General features: G+C 46.4%; 1 protein-coding gene across 3 annotated transcripts in view; it reads left to right on the top strand.

Moving 5' to 3' along the window:
- The window catches only part of LOC137431870 (polypeptide N-acetylgalactosaminyltransferase 1), a 594418-nt gene that overhangs the window by 78985 nt on the left and 500916 nt on the right, over window positions 1-14517 (top strand). For all 3 annotated transcript variants that reach the window (XM_068123662.2, XM_068123663.2, XM_068123664.2), the window contains exon 2: window positions 11218-11416. In XM_068123662.2, the coding sequence (XP_067979763.1) occupies window positions 11275-11416 (142 nt within the window). In that variant the 5' untranslated portion in view covers window positions 11218-11274. The remainder of the gene's footprint in view (window positions 1-11217; window positions 11417-14517) is intronic.

The following is a 14517-nucleotide window of genomic DNA, read 5'->3' as shown; positions in this document are numbered from 1 at the left end:
AGATGAACTTGTAGCCTTGAGATTGTCCATGCTTGGCTACAATCCTGTGTCTGATCATCTCAGACAATTCTCGTCTTTTCTTTCTTTTCTCCATGCTCATTGCGGTGACGCACAGTGACACAAAACAGCAGAATGACTCCTTTTCTCGATTCAACCTGGTTGAATGAGTGATTTTAATATTGCAGGCACCTGCAACTCACCACAGGTAAGTTCAATTCCAAAGTAAAGGAGAATCACCTGTTTGAAATCTACTTATTTCTAACAACTTCTAAAAGGTGCCAATAATATTGTCCGGGCCATTTTAGGAATTGTGTGTGGAATAAGCAAAGATTTAGTATTTTTTTTTTAAAGCTTTTTTTGTTTTAAGCTTTTTTTGTTTTGTTCTACTGCAAACCAAATAAATACAGATGTGGATCCCAAAATATTTTTCTTTTTCAACAATTTTCTGGTAGAAATGGTGCATTATTTGAAAAAGTGCAAGAGGCCAATATTTTTGGCCACGACTGCATGGCTGTAACTAATATGGGTTTGCGAAGTGCGATGATTCCTGGTAGATGCTTCACTCACTGCAGCCGCACTTTTCAGCAGAATGTCGATGCCTATTTGGCACTTATCCCTGAACCCGCAGGTTAACGGAATTTTGAATGGAGAAACAAAAGTGTCACACGTGATGCAAGAGGTCATCTGCTTCCTGTGCTTGCCCCTCCTCCCCATGCCTGCTGACTCACAATTGTCCATTGTCTACCAATGTCCTTGTTGTTTGTATTATGTGAGTGCAAGGTTGTCTTGCGATGTCTTTGCCCCGTGCCAATCACGTGTAAAAGCTTTTCTGTTAATATTAGATGTGAAAGAAAAAGTAGTGATTTGAACTAGTGATTTACAATATGATGTAATCCTTTTTATCTTGCTCATGTGAAATTATCGATTATTAATCTGTGTATCATTTCATCAAATCTTCGCATACACTTCAGTACCCCCTGACTATTTGATCAAATATCATAAAAAATATTTGCGATTTAATCAATCGAGAAGCTTTTGATTGTGGGTCCTCACGTCCTTGTTTTTGATGTACAGTGTGCATCAAATATCTATATCCCCGAAAAGTATTGCATGCATGTGTGGTGACTATAGGCTATATGTACAAATGTGATGGAATATTAATATATGTAGGTGTATTTATTAATATTCCATCATGTGTGCATGCATATAATGGCATTTTAAGTGTCATGGAGGTCATTGTGTGCACCATCAGTTCATAGCATGCTTAAATGCGGCTCCATCTTCTCTGATATTGAACGTAACATCTTTTTTATTTTGGGACATACATAGATGAAAATGAGATCATTGAAAACACGAATAATAAGCATATGCATGCACACACATACATATACATATTGTTGCGGATTCGGGGTCGGCGCTCCCCTTATCAAGGGCGGGTTAATCCCCTTGTCCTTTTAAGCTGGCCGTCCCGAGTCCTGGAAGCTACAACGCTCCTCCCGGTCGGTCTTGGGTAGGGTGATTGGTCAATTTGGGTCCCAAATACCTAATTACCAACCGCGAGCAGGGAAATAACTCCCGCTCGAACCACGGATAAGATGGAAATTGCCGAGCGGTTAGCAATCCGCGATCCGAGCTATTAACAAAGACTAAACCCGATTATAGCGGTTCCGAAATCGTGCCACAGGTACTCAATGGAAAGAAAGGATGGAGGCGATCAGATGAGGGGAAAAAAACAAGAAATAACAAGGTGAATTTATTTACAATCAAGAAGAAGAGGAAAGGAAAGAATGTACATGAAGGAGAAGAAGCAGGACATAGGGCAGGCTTAACTATACAGTCTTAACTTAACAACCCCAGACGAACATACACACTCACACGGGATGGTAGCTGGTAGGGTGGAAGGTCCAGATAGGTCCAGGTAGACGGGATCCAAGCTCCAATCGACCCCCGTCCTGGCTCCGGTTCCGCAGGCGAAACCGTGGTGGTGGTGGTGGTCAGCAGGCCGGCAGCGCTCCGCGTGTCGTCGACCGCGAGCGGACCTTACGTATAGCGGGGGGACTGGATGCTGCGTACGTAATACGTTTCGAGCCAACTCTCTCTCTCTCTCAATGTTCGTTGTGTGCAGTTCTTTCAAAAGGAGTCCGTTTGCAAGGCGCGTATATCCTCCAGTCCTTCAATAACGACGGTCCCCTGCGCAGTCCGTAAAAGGGCTTGTTGCTCGCGCTTATATAACGCGCTTTCAGATCACTCAGCGCGCTTCGAAACCACGCCCGCCATCGAGCTCACCTCAGCCCTGGTTGGCTGGTAAGGGCTTACCGGCTCTGCCTTTGACAGCTCGTTGACAGGGCCACACATTGTCCTTGGCGCTCTGCCCCCTTCTTCCTCGAGCTTGACCGCGTGGTTAATGGCGGCACCTGAGCGAACGCTAACCAAGGCGCGTAACAGAATTGGGAGAGAGGTTGGCAAAATGGCTGGAATGGATTGGGACCTATTCTTATTTAATTGATGCAACGCAGATTCAACTATTGGGAACACGGCCTTATCTGAAACACATAATAATGAAATAACTGGGATTTCTAAAGTGACCTACGTGTTGCTGTGGCCTAACTATGGGTGCTACCTTTGACCTTTTAACGATGAGAATTATTTACAAGTATTTACACAAGTGAGGGTTCTAAAACCGCAACACTGCACCCTCCTTTCCTCCAGGCCCCACCGGGCCGAAACAAAGGGGCCAACTTTTAACTTAGTGTGGCACGTAGGTGTGGTTACCCTCTACTTTTAACCTCACCCTGAGTGTGACAGTTTTAACACTAAATATGTCCCACCTGCTGCGTTTCATCCTACCTAACTGACTCATGCCCACAGACTAACCGAATTGCGGAATTATTTTGAAACTACACATTTAAGCCGGCGGGGAGCATTATTTACAAAAAACACTACTAATTATGTACAATGCAACCCAAGACCTGTCTTTTGCGGGAAGGGAAGCAGAACTTTTTGAAAAGAGGAAAATCACTGCACTGCACTGCACCGATACACCATACCCACATGCACCAATAAAGAAAAGGCATGAAAAGCACCATCCGAGCACCAAAATACAAAAAGTGCAGGAAAAGCACCAAGCATGAAAATGCACCAAACAAATGAAAATGCACAAAACACATTTCAAAAAATAATAAATGGTGTCTTCTTCTTTCCTGCTGGGATGGCTGCTGGGCCGATGTTTCTGGCTGTCTTCTTGCTTGCTGCCTATTTAATAAAAAGGATTGCACCAACCATGTCCGTCTTTTATTTATGGCCAGCAGGGCCAACTCAGGTGGTCCACCGCTGGGCATAGGTGCCACTTAAAACCGTGGTCCGCAAACAAGATGCTGCTGGCAGCAATGGTCCGCTCCAGCTAAATGCCAGGCCACAGAACGTGTGGTCCATATGGTGGTGCCAGGCCACAGAACGTGTGGTCCATAAGTGGTGTACCAGTGCAGGCAGGCAGGCAGCAAGGGTGCGGGCGCACAACTGCAGCACCTGCACACTTTCCCTCAGGCACAAAAGAGCAATGGTCCATGAGCGGGGAAGGAAGGACAAGCAGATCAGCGGGCAGGGACGCAAGGGTACACATCAAAACAAGATAATGCAGACATGAAGGGCGCGGGAGAGCGAGCTGAGAAAGCTCGTCCCTAACCGTTCGTCACCCCCCACGTCACCTACTCTACCCTTGCCCCTACCCCGTATTTACACAATTTACAAATTACAAATTTGTCTCTACGTCTTGTCTTTCCCATTCCCTCTAATGCCAAATTCATCCCCAATCCCTCCTCAGGAGGAAGGGATGGAATAACAAACAATGTCACACTCCGTCATGATGAGTCTTACATTCTCCAAATATCTGCAAACCATGGTGTGGAGTCTATCACCTTGGTGAGTGGATGCGGATGGTGCGAAGAGACTTTCATCCTAGCTACACTTCTCAATGACATTAACACTCTTTACTCTACCGGGGTCTTGCCCTGCCAATCCATTGGCCAACTTTACTCTATGCGGTTCTAAAAACCAATTCCCAATGAACATACTGTGGCGCTCTCCAATTTGTGGTCTCACTCCCCCGATTTTTCTCCCTGTGCCCTCGCACAATTTCAGGGCTGGGTCGTGTGGCTCACCAGCAGGTCCGCTCAACTGCACACCTCCGCCACTGAACGTCGCCACCCGAGCTTACCTGCTCCTCACCCTAACCTGGGGAAGGCCCTCTGGCTCTCTCACCCTGCTACCGCCCTCTCTGGCGTCGGGCTACCCGGGTCCTTCTCTGGATCCTCGGGCCCCATTGAACTCTAACTGGCTCCCAGAGCCTACCTGCGGCCTCACCTGGCCGACAGACTACCAGTGGCGGAGTGCTCAACTAACCATACACACTAACAGGCCACACGCCCAGCCATTCCATACACTCATGCACCCAACAAAACACTTCTATGCAACTACCCGCACCACAGATGTCAATATCCAACCACAATTTACCTACTTCCTCTACCTACTCTGAAACTACCCTCCCCGGGTACTCGTGAAGGGGTCCATCCTTCCCCCATCCACTCCTTCGCACCATACACTCCACTCCACTCATTCCACAATACTCACTCCACACCATTCATTCACTTTTACGCACACACATCTTTCACGAGCATTGCCTCATTTCAACAAGCTCACCGGGAATCTCATTCCAATTCCTCATTTCCTCACCAGCACTACAAGGAATCTCATTCATTTTCTCATTTAAACTACACCACAAACACATTGCATCATCTGACTCACTATTTCCCCTCTAAAACTCGTGCTTCCCCGTCATCCCTTATACTACGCACATCCCCCGTCATTATAATCCATCTAATCTCTCTACGTCCCCACTACCTGTACAATTGTCGCTACTTAAATCTCAAGTCACCTATAGTCATCTCTAGTTCCCTATACATTATCCTAACCCTCCCGGGCTAGTTTGTACTGCCACCCCATAAACTATAGCTCATGTGCCCAAAAAGGATAGGGATGTGAGGGATGGTAGAGCTACCATCCCTCTACATCACTATACCATTCGCCATCAATGTCCACTGCACTTGAGCCTCTCGGTACGTCATTAGTCATTACATCATCAAAGCTCGGCTTCGCAAAACCGAGCAATGAATTCGGGTGGTTTGGTCTACTGCAGGTTGGGTCCGTCCGGCATTCGGATTCTGGGGAGGAGGTTTTGTCGGGCCAAGACTCCAAGTACCATCCCTACACAGGTCCTTGCGCTCCCAAGCGCGATGGCCCAGCCTTCCCCGGCCGGAGCACCGCCACCACAAGGGGGCGCCACTCCGAACCCTTCTCCTTCCCCTCGAACCGGGCCGATCGCTTTGCCTGGCAAAGCGCGGCACCGACCGTGCAGGACAGGGTGGGGCCCGGCCCGAATCGTGCACGGCGCTCCGTGCAGGAGCGACGCGGCACCGATCCCCGCAGCAGACAAAGAACACCACGCCCCGAGCGCTCGTGTCGGCTATTCGTCGGCCTGAACGCTGTCCCGGTTAGCATCGATGCTCCCCTCGCATGCTCACACCACGCGTTCCTTTCGTTACTCACAAATCCCATGCTCTCCGTTACTACGCACTCTCGCGCACCTTCTTGCGCACTCATTCTACTCGCAAACTCCATCATCACACACTCCTCTGCGACACACCTTTCTTCCACGCACTCCTCGCGTGCACTCTCCCCCGTTACGTACTCCATAACACTCACGGGTGTTCACTCTGTTTCACACACACTCAGCGCACACCTACCCACGGGTGTGCACTCTTTTGCACACCCAATAACACGCTCTGGCGTGCTCTCCCGCACACTCGCCACAACCAACTCAGGTGTGCACCCTCGCACACGCGCCTCATCCATATCCATCTCACTCTTTGTGTCGCACTTCTCACTCTCACTCCCATACTCTGTTGTGCATTCACTCTCGCACTCGGTAACACACTCGCGCTTGGGCGCCATTCGCACACGCGCGCCATTTCCACTCACGCAGCGCACAAAGGACCTTCCACGAACGTCCGGGTGCCGTCCGGATCCCAAGCTCGCGAAAAATCCTTTCGCGCCAAACACTTTTCCGCAAAATCTTTTAGCACCATACACAGCCCTTCTCACCTTGGCGCTTCCTCCTCTTCGCTCCACCACCTGCAAACTTTCATTTTGGTGATTAAGCACGGCATCACGATGCGAATACAGACTTTGCATGCATTTCATTTCTTCCTCCAATTCATGCTCCACCTCTGCCGTCTCTCCAATTTCCACTATTATTAATTCTTTAATTTCTTTTTCCTCGACGACCGCTGGCGCTAATGAAATAATATTTTCTAATTCTGCAGTCGCCGGCTTCCCCATACCCCGGGTCACGATTTCTACCCCGGTCCACGTGACTTTGCCTTGCTCAACTTCGCTCAACCCGCGCTCCTCTAGCCACGTTACCTCGTCGCGTACAAATGCGACCTTCTCGATTGCCCTGCGGTCAATTTCCCTCTCAACTTCCTTTGTCTCATACCTGGCTTGCCCCCTCACTAGCCCCTCGTTTACTTCCCGGGCTTGGCCATTTACGTCCTCCAATTGGCCCCCTAATTTGTCTTCTAATCCTCCCAATTTGCTTTCTAATCCTCCCAATTTATTTTCTAACCCCCCGATTTGACTTCCCAATTGCTCCCCCATTCTATGTTCCAAATTACTCAACCCGTCTCTCAATCCCCCCATTTGACTTCCCAATTGCTCAATTTGGTTTCCCAGCCTCTTTTGCATGGCTGCCTGCATCTGCGCAATGAGGTCTTGGATATTCATCTCTCCTACTTGCGCAGCCGGCGCGGTCCTCGTCGCCATGTGCGAGGCACAGCCATTTTGCTCGCCTGCAACCCTGAATGCTGCATCCTCATTAATTTCCTCCTCCATCTCTCCCACTTCTTCCCTGGGGTCCTGGGTTGATTCTAACCCCTCCTCTACCTCCTCATTTACCCCCACCAGCATCCGATCGCCTTGATCATCCATGGCACGATTCAAATTTAGATGTTAATAAAATTTCGGCCGCTTATAATTTTTTTTGACCAAATTTTTTTTAGATAAGAAAATTTGATTCGGCCTTCAAATCCCACTCGCAGACACCAATTGTTGCGGATCCGGGGGTCGACGCTCCCCTTATCAAGGGGGGGGGGAGTTTATCCCCTTGTCCTTTTAAGCTGGCCGTCCCGAGTCCTGGAAGCTACAATGCTCCTCCCTGTCGGTCTTGGGTAGGGTGATTGGTCAATGTGGGTCCAAAATACCAAATTACCAACACCAAACGCGAGCAGGGAAATAACTCCCGCTCGAACAACGGATAAGATGGAAATTGCCGAGCGGTTAGCAATCCGCGAACCGAGCTATTAACAAAGACTAAACCCCGATTATAGCGGTTCCGTAATCTTGCCACAGGTACTCAATGGAAAGAAAGGACGGAGGCGATCGGATTAGGGAAAAACCAAGAAATAACAAGGTAATTTATTAAGAATATACAGGAGGAAAGAGGAAACGAAAGGAATGTACAAGAAGAAGAAGAAGAAGAAGAAGGAGAAGGACACAGGGCAGGCTTAACCATACAGTCTTAAAGGAGAACGGACATGAGTATAGACATCAAATGCTTAAGATTAATTAATTGTAGCAACAAAAAAGATTAAGTTTGGCGCAAAAATTGTTGCTCTAGCATGCTTGAATCGTGAGATATTCGAGTTTTAAAATGCCAATAGCAGACGATTTCTCTCGCGCCGGCCAGCATCCCGTGATGACTATCATCATCATCGTGACGTCATCGGAGGAAGTTGATGCGACTGCGCAATAGTAAACAATGGCAGACACCAACTCCGATAGTTGCGTAAGTCTGGATATCAGCGATATTTCTGACCAATCTGATGCGGAAAATGAAGAGAAAGTTAATAATCTTGGGGAATCACACTCGATTCTCCCATACAGATTCGAACCATACCGTCCAGAGAGTGAAGAAGAGAAATCGTCGGACACACACAATGGCGATCGATTTTGATCTCGGACGCCTCCAAAATACTGAATGGTATTCATTTTTATGTCTCTTTTTTAATTGAAAAAGTTTCTTTTTCTGGTCAATGGAATACATAACTAATATCTATCTATAATTCCAGTAATCTCTGTGTGTGTGTTTGTCTGTGTGTATGTCTGTGTGTCTGTGACCGCTGTTTCTCGACAACCACGGGTCCGATATACTTTAAACTTGCCAGGTATATTGCTGGGGACCTGAGGATGTGCCTTTTCAAGGTTTCATATTAATCGGAGAAGTAGTTACCGAGCTATGTCCAAAAAACGATTCAACCAATCAGAGAGCAGCGAGCTATCACGTGTGCCGAACGTGCCGAACAGACTCTGCCTCGGACGGCACATTTGAGAGCGTATTCATTTATTTCACGTTGGCAAACTATGTTGGCGTTAAACTATGTTTTAAAACTAATTAAAACTAATTTGCGATTCATCGTAACTGCGATATGCGACCTTCCGGACAGTCAAATGAGGACGTCACTTCCGGACTTACGGATAGTCATAGTGACGACGTACTGATGCTGAACGTGGCGAGCAGACGCTGTAAGGTACGATCGATTGTAGTACACATTTATAATAACTCTGCCGATACAGGCCCGATTAACTGCAGCGCCATCCGAGCTGCGGCGTCGGGATGATACATTCATTGTACGGTCACATCACGCACTTACGGGCACGCCCATGGGCCCATGGGCACGCCCAGACATTTTTTTTTTTTTTTTTGGCAAGGAACGGGCACCCACGTACGGGCACGTCCTAGTTTAATTAATGTTCGGTGCCGTGAGGAAAGAAATGGATAGAAACATAAACGAAATACGACTTTATTGACTTAGTGCAGCACTGCAGGTGTATCAGTTGTAGTGCTCATGTTCAGGCTTTAGTAAGAACAGACATACATATGCAAATACTTATTGTTTCTGGACAGGTGCAGTTGTGGTAATTGTGAGGCCATGCCACAGGTGAATGAGTGCAAGTGCTGCAGGGAGATAATGTAAAAGCGTTCACCACCTTTTGCAATGTGCCAAACGTCAGAGGTGTTTGACTTCAGGCGCATTTTCCTTCATGCATTTCCTAACCTGGACATGCCTGTCCGTGACCATTGTGTCTATGGACAGGCCTTCTTTGCTCAGAAATGCCATCACTCTTTTCAGCCCCTCCTTCTCCATGTGGCATGAGCTTGGAACTTCATTGCACTGTAAACATAATCGTGTGTTGAGAACATCTAAGTCAACTTAAATTGTCCACAACCAATATTCTTTGTACCCACACTAGTTCTATGTGTATGTCTACATATATCTGCTGATGTTACCTGAACAAGCTCAACATCGATGATGACTTTGGCCACCAGCTCCATGATAGCATAAGAGCCAAACTTCGCCGAGTGTCCTGGGTAGACACATCGTCCAACGTCCATCCCCACCAAACATCAAACCTCTGCGCTCTGCTTGCAGGGATGCCACGAGCCACTTTCTGTTCTCCAACCAAACGTGTTTTATGGCAGGAAAAAGCATCATGTTCTGGTGTCGCGAGAAAGTTCTCGATGAAATTCCTGCCACTCTCATATGGTGGAGAACCTTGAGTACCTTGCTTGGTACAGCACCTGACATGAGAATGCCAGCTGACAAAATGATATTGCCAGCGAGTGACTTGCCTATATAAGGCTGACTCTTCCACTCTGTTGTCAGAGAACATCCACCACATTGAAAATGCACCAGCAACATGGTGCCATTTGTGTTATGATCCACCTTGAGACCCGTCTCTCCACACCAGCTGCAGCGCACCAACTTGAAAAGTCGCAGCAAGTTGCTCCAGAAGACTATATACTTTGTGTCGTCGAGGACGTTGTTTGTCTCAGGACATGATTCCAACTGATCGTAACGAAAACAAAGCGATGTTCTGATCGTCACGAAGCCAACAAGGCTTTAGGAACGAAAAACTGGGTTACTTCGCAAACGTCATTTCCGGTTTGCGGTTTTGACAAAACTGATTTTGCTTGTTCGGCGATATTTTGACAAATTCTAATAAAACCGCGAAGATATTTGTGAAATGAACTCAATAGAAGTGTTTAACATATGTTTATGTTTCGAAATCTGCAAAGTTGTTTTGGTCGTGTTCGTTCTCCTTTAACTTAACAACCCCAGACGAACATACACACTCACACGGGATGGTAACTGGTAGGGTGGAAGGTCCAGATAGGTCCAGGTAGACGGGATCCAGGCTCCAATCGACCCCCGTCCAGGCTCCGGTTCCACAGGCAAAACCATGGTGGTGGTCAGCAGGCCGGCAGCGCTTCGCTTGTCGTCGACCTCGAGCGGACCTTACGTGTAGCGGGGGGACTGGATGCTGCGTACGTAATACGTTTCGAGCCAACTCTCTCTCTCAATGTTCGTTGTGCGCAGTTCTTTCGAAAGGAGTCCGTTTGCAAGGCGCGTATATCCTCCAGTCCTTCAATAACGACGGTCCCCTGTGCAGTCCGTAAAAGGGCTTGGCGCTCGCGCTTATATAATGCGCTTTCAGATCACTCTGCGCGCTTCGAAACCACGCCCGCCATCGAGCTCACCTCAGCCCTGGTTGGCTGGTAAGGGCTTACCGGCTCCGCCTTTGACGGCTCGTTGACAGGGCCACATCTTGTCCTTGGCGCTCCGCCCCCTTCTTCCTCGAGCTTGACCCGCGTGGTTAATGGCGGCGCCTGAGCGAACGCTAACCAAGGCGTGTAACAGAATTGGGAGAGAGGTTGGCAAAATGGCCGGAATGGATTGGGACCTATTCCTATTTAATTGATGCAACGCAGATTCAACGATTGGGAACACGGCCTTATCTGAAACACATAATAATGAAATAACTGGGATTTCTAAGGTGACCTACGTGTTGCTGTGGCCTAACTATGGGTGCCACCTTTGACCTTTTAATGATGAGAATTATTTACAAGTATTTACACAAGTGAGGGTTCTAAAACCACAACAATATGTAATATAACATATCATATTGTCATATCATGGTATCATAACATAATGGGGGTAACGGGATTTGTGACACACCCTAAAATGTATATTTATTCCACTCCACACATTATCTTTTTCTCATTTCCCTTCTCACCTTTTTATTCTTTATCTTTTGTCTTTGCAGCAAAGACTGCAGTCCAGCCGCCCTGTGCTCACGTGAAGGCCCCAGCCCGGCACCACCATGCGCAAGTTTGCTTACTGCAAGGTGGTGCTGGCAACATCACTCGTGTGGGTGCTTGTGGATGCCTTCCTTTTGTTGTACTTCAGTGAGTGCAATAAATGTGACGAGAAGAAAGAACGGGGGTTGCTGCCTGCGTTGGGAGGTAAACCTCCTTCAATTGTTCTTTGCGTTTTTGTCAAAAATGTGTTGTTTCGAAATTCATGTGCTAATTGTTCTATTCACATTCACTTTGCACATTGTAGTTTTTGGCTATGTACATTGCTTTGTGTTTTTATGATTTGTGATAAAAATCTTATTAATTTTGGAATTATGATTGACCAAGTGGATTCAAGTGGATTCATCAATATACTGTGTGATAGCGTTTCCATCCATTAGGTCCTGGTCCTGACAAACTTTCTCATTAACTTGGCCAAAGCCTACTACTTCGGTTGTATTTGTGCAATTGTGCTCATGACAGGTGTTATAGCATCTTCTGGAGCCGAGTCACCTTTTCTGGTGTCATTTGAATTCGGTGTGAGCGGTTTGATTGTTAAAATTGATGTCCTAAACGTTTGAAGTTTTCTTTTTCTTCAACATTTTCATGATTACTTGTATTCTTAACTGGCATTAAAAACAGTGTGCCCACAAATCACCATTCCAAATTCAAATCATAATAAAGAAATAATGAAATGGGATACAACAATGTCATTTGCTGCATGTGAAAGATTGACTGTATGCAGCTGTAGAGGAACCATGGTAAGGTTTGAAAAAGTAAAGGGCCTTCCTTGTGCAGCTTTTCTTGGTTGTTTTATGCAGGTTTGTTTGTCTGGAAAAGCACGTGTGTGTGTGTGTGTGTGTGTGTGTGTGTGTGTGTGTGTGTGTGTGTGTGTGTGTGTGTGTGTGTGTGTGTGTGTGTGTGTGTGTGTGTGTGTGTGTGTGTGTAGGTGTGTGTGTGTAGGTGTGTGTGTGTAGGTGTGTGTAGATACAGTCACGTGAAAAAGTAAGGACACCCCATGTAAAGTTTTGACTTTTTCAACATACAGCGATTTGATCTTCATTTCAACAATATTGATAGATAAAGGTGATATAATATAACAAATATCATGAAACATTTACATTTTGTAGTCCATTGTATAATTTAAATAAACGCAAATTTTGCGGTTGGAAAAAGTAAGTACACCCCGACATTTATCACTACTTCAAATACCTAATATTAGAATCAGGTGCACCAGCTCAGGTGCAAATGATTAGAACATCGTTAGAGAGGATCTTGGAGGAACCTGTCTTATTTAAACCTCAGACATTTCGTTTGGTTTGCTCTTTGATGTTGAAGTGTGTGGCGTCACCATGCCTAGATCAAAAGAGATCTCTGAGGCCTTCAGAAAGAAGGTTATAGATGCCTACGAGTCTGGGAAGGGATTTACAAAGATCTCCAAACAATTTGAAATCAATCATTCGACTGTCCGGAAGATCATCTACAAGTGGAGAAGATTCCAAACAACTGCCAACTTGTTCAGGCCAGGCCGCCCCAGCAAGTTCAGCCCGAGAGCTGACCGCAAGATGTTGAAAGAAGTCTCTAAGAACCCCAGAATGTCATCACGGGACCGAAAGGTAGCTCTTGCCATTGTTGATGTCAAAGTGCACGAGGCTGCACAAATTTGATCTACATGGGAGGTGTGCCAGGAGGAAACCTTTGCTGTCCAGAAAGAACATCAGGGCAAGACTAAAGTTTGCCAATGAACACCGCGGCAAAGACCAGCACTTCTGGAACAATGTGCTCTGGACAGATGAGTCAAAGGTAGGGCTATTTGGCCACAGTACCAGAAGACTTGTTTGGCGAAAACCAAAGACAGCATTTGACCACAAGAACCTGATACCAACTGTAAAGCATGGTGGTGGAAATATTATGGTTTGGGGCAGCTTTGCTGCATCAGGGCCTGAGCAGCTCACCATCATAGAATCCACCATGAATTCTTCATTGTACCAGAGGGTGCTTGAGGATAATGTGAGGCCATCTGTCAGAAAGTTGAAGCTCAACCGAAGGTGGACCTTGCAACATGACAATGACCCTAAACATACCAGTAAATCCACCAAGGAATGACTGAAAAGAAAGAAATGGAGGGTTCTGGAATGGCCAAGTCAAAAGCCCGGATCTAAATCCCATCGAGATGTTGTGGGGGGATTTGAAACGAGCTGTGCATGCAAGAAACCCCTCAAACATCGCACAGCTGAAGGAATTCTGCATGGAGGGGTGGGCAAAAATTTATCCCAGTCGATGTCAGAGACTGGTAGACAGTTATAAGAAACGCCTACTTGAGGTTGTTTCTGCCAAAGGGGGCAATACCACCTATTAGAGCGAAGGGTGTACTTACTTTTTGCACATGCGAAATTTGTATTTATGTTTATTTAAATTATACAATGGACTACAAAATGTAAATGCTTCATGATATTTGTTATACTAGGGCATGCCCGTACTATATATATATCTAAAATTATATCCCCCCCCTCTATTTACATGAAATGGTTTGGTCCAAAGCGAACGGCTTGCGAGTACGGTGACAATCCCCCCCCTCTATTTACATGAAATGGTTTGGTCCAAAGCGAACGGCTTGCGAGTACGGTGACAACCCCCCCCCCTCTATTTACATGAAATGGTTTGGTCCAAAGCGAACGGCTTGCGGAGTTTGGTAAAGAAATCGCCATAGCGTGCACAAACGCGCAGGAAAGCGAAAGAATCGCAAATTAGTTTTAATTAGTTTTAAAACATAGTTTAACGCCAACATAGTTTGCCAACGTGAAATAAATGAATACGCTCTCAAATGTGCCGTCCGAGACTATATATATATCTAAAATTATATCCCCCCCCTCTATTTACATGAAATGGTTTGGTCCATTCGCAAAGCCAAAGCGAACGGCTTGCGAGTACGGTGACAATCCCCCCCCCCTCTATTTACATGAAATGGTTTGGTCCAAAGCGAACGGCTTGCGAGTACGGTGACAATCCCCCCCCTCTATTTACATGAAATGGTTTGGTCCAAAGCGAACGGCTTGCGAGTACGGTTACAATCCCCCCCCCTCTATTTACATGAAATGGTTTGGTCCAAAGCGAACGGCTTGCGGAGTTTGGTAAAGAAATCGCCATAGCGTGCACAAACGCGCAGGAAAGCGAAAGAATCGCAAATTAGTTTTAATTAGTTTTAAAACATAGTTTAACGCCAACATAGCGGCAACATAGTTTGCCAACGGGAAATAAATGAATACGCT

Source organism: Myxine glutinosa, chromosome 7, assembly GCF_964187855.1.
Source record: "Myxine glutinosa chromosome 7, kmMyxGlut1.1, whole genome shotgun sequence".
NCBI lineage: Eukaryota > Metazoa > Chordata > Myxini > Myxiniformes > Myxinidae > Myxine > Myxine glutinosa.
The sequence above is the reverse complement of the archived record's forward strand: the minus strand, read 5'-3'. Positions and strand labels throughout refer to the sequence as shown.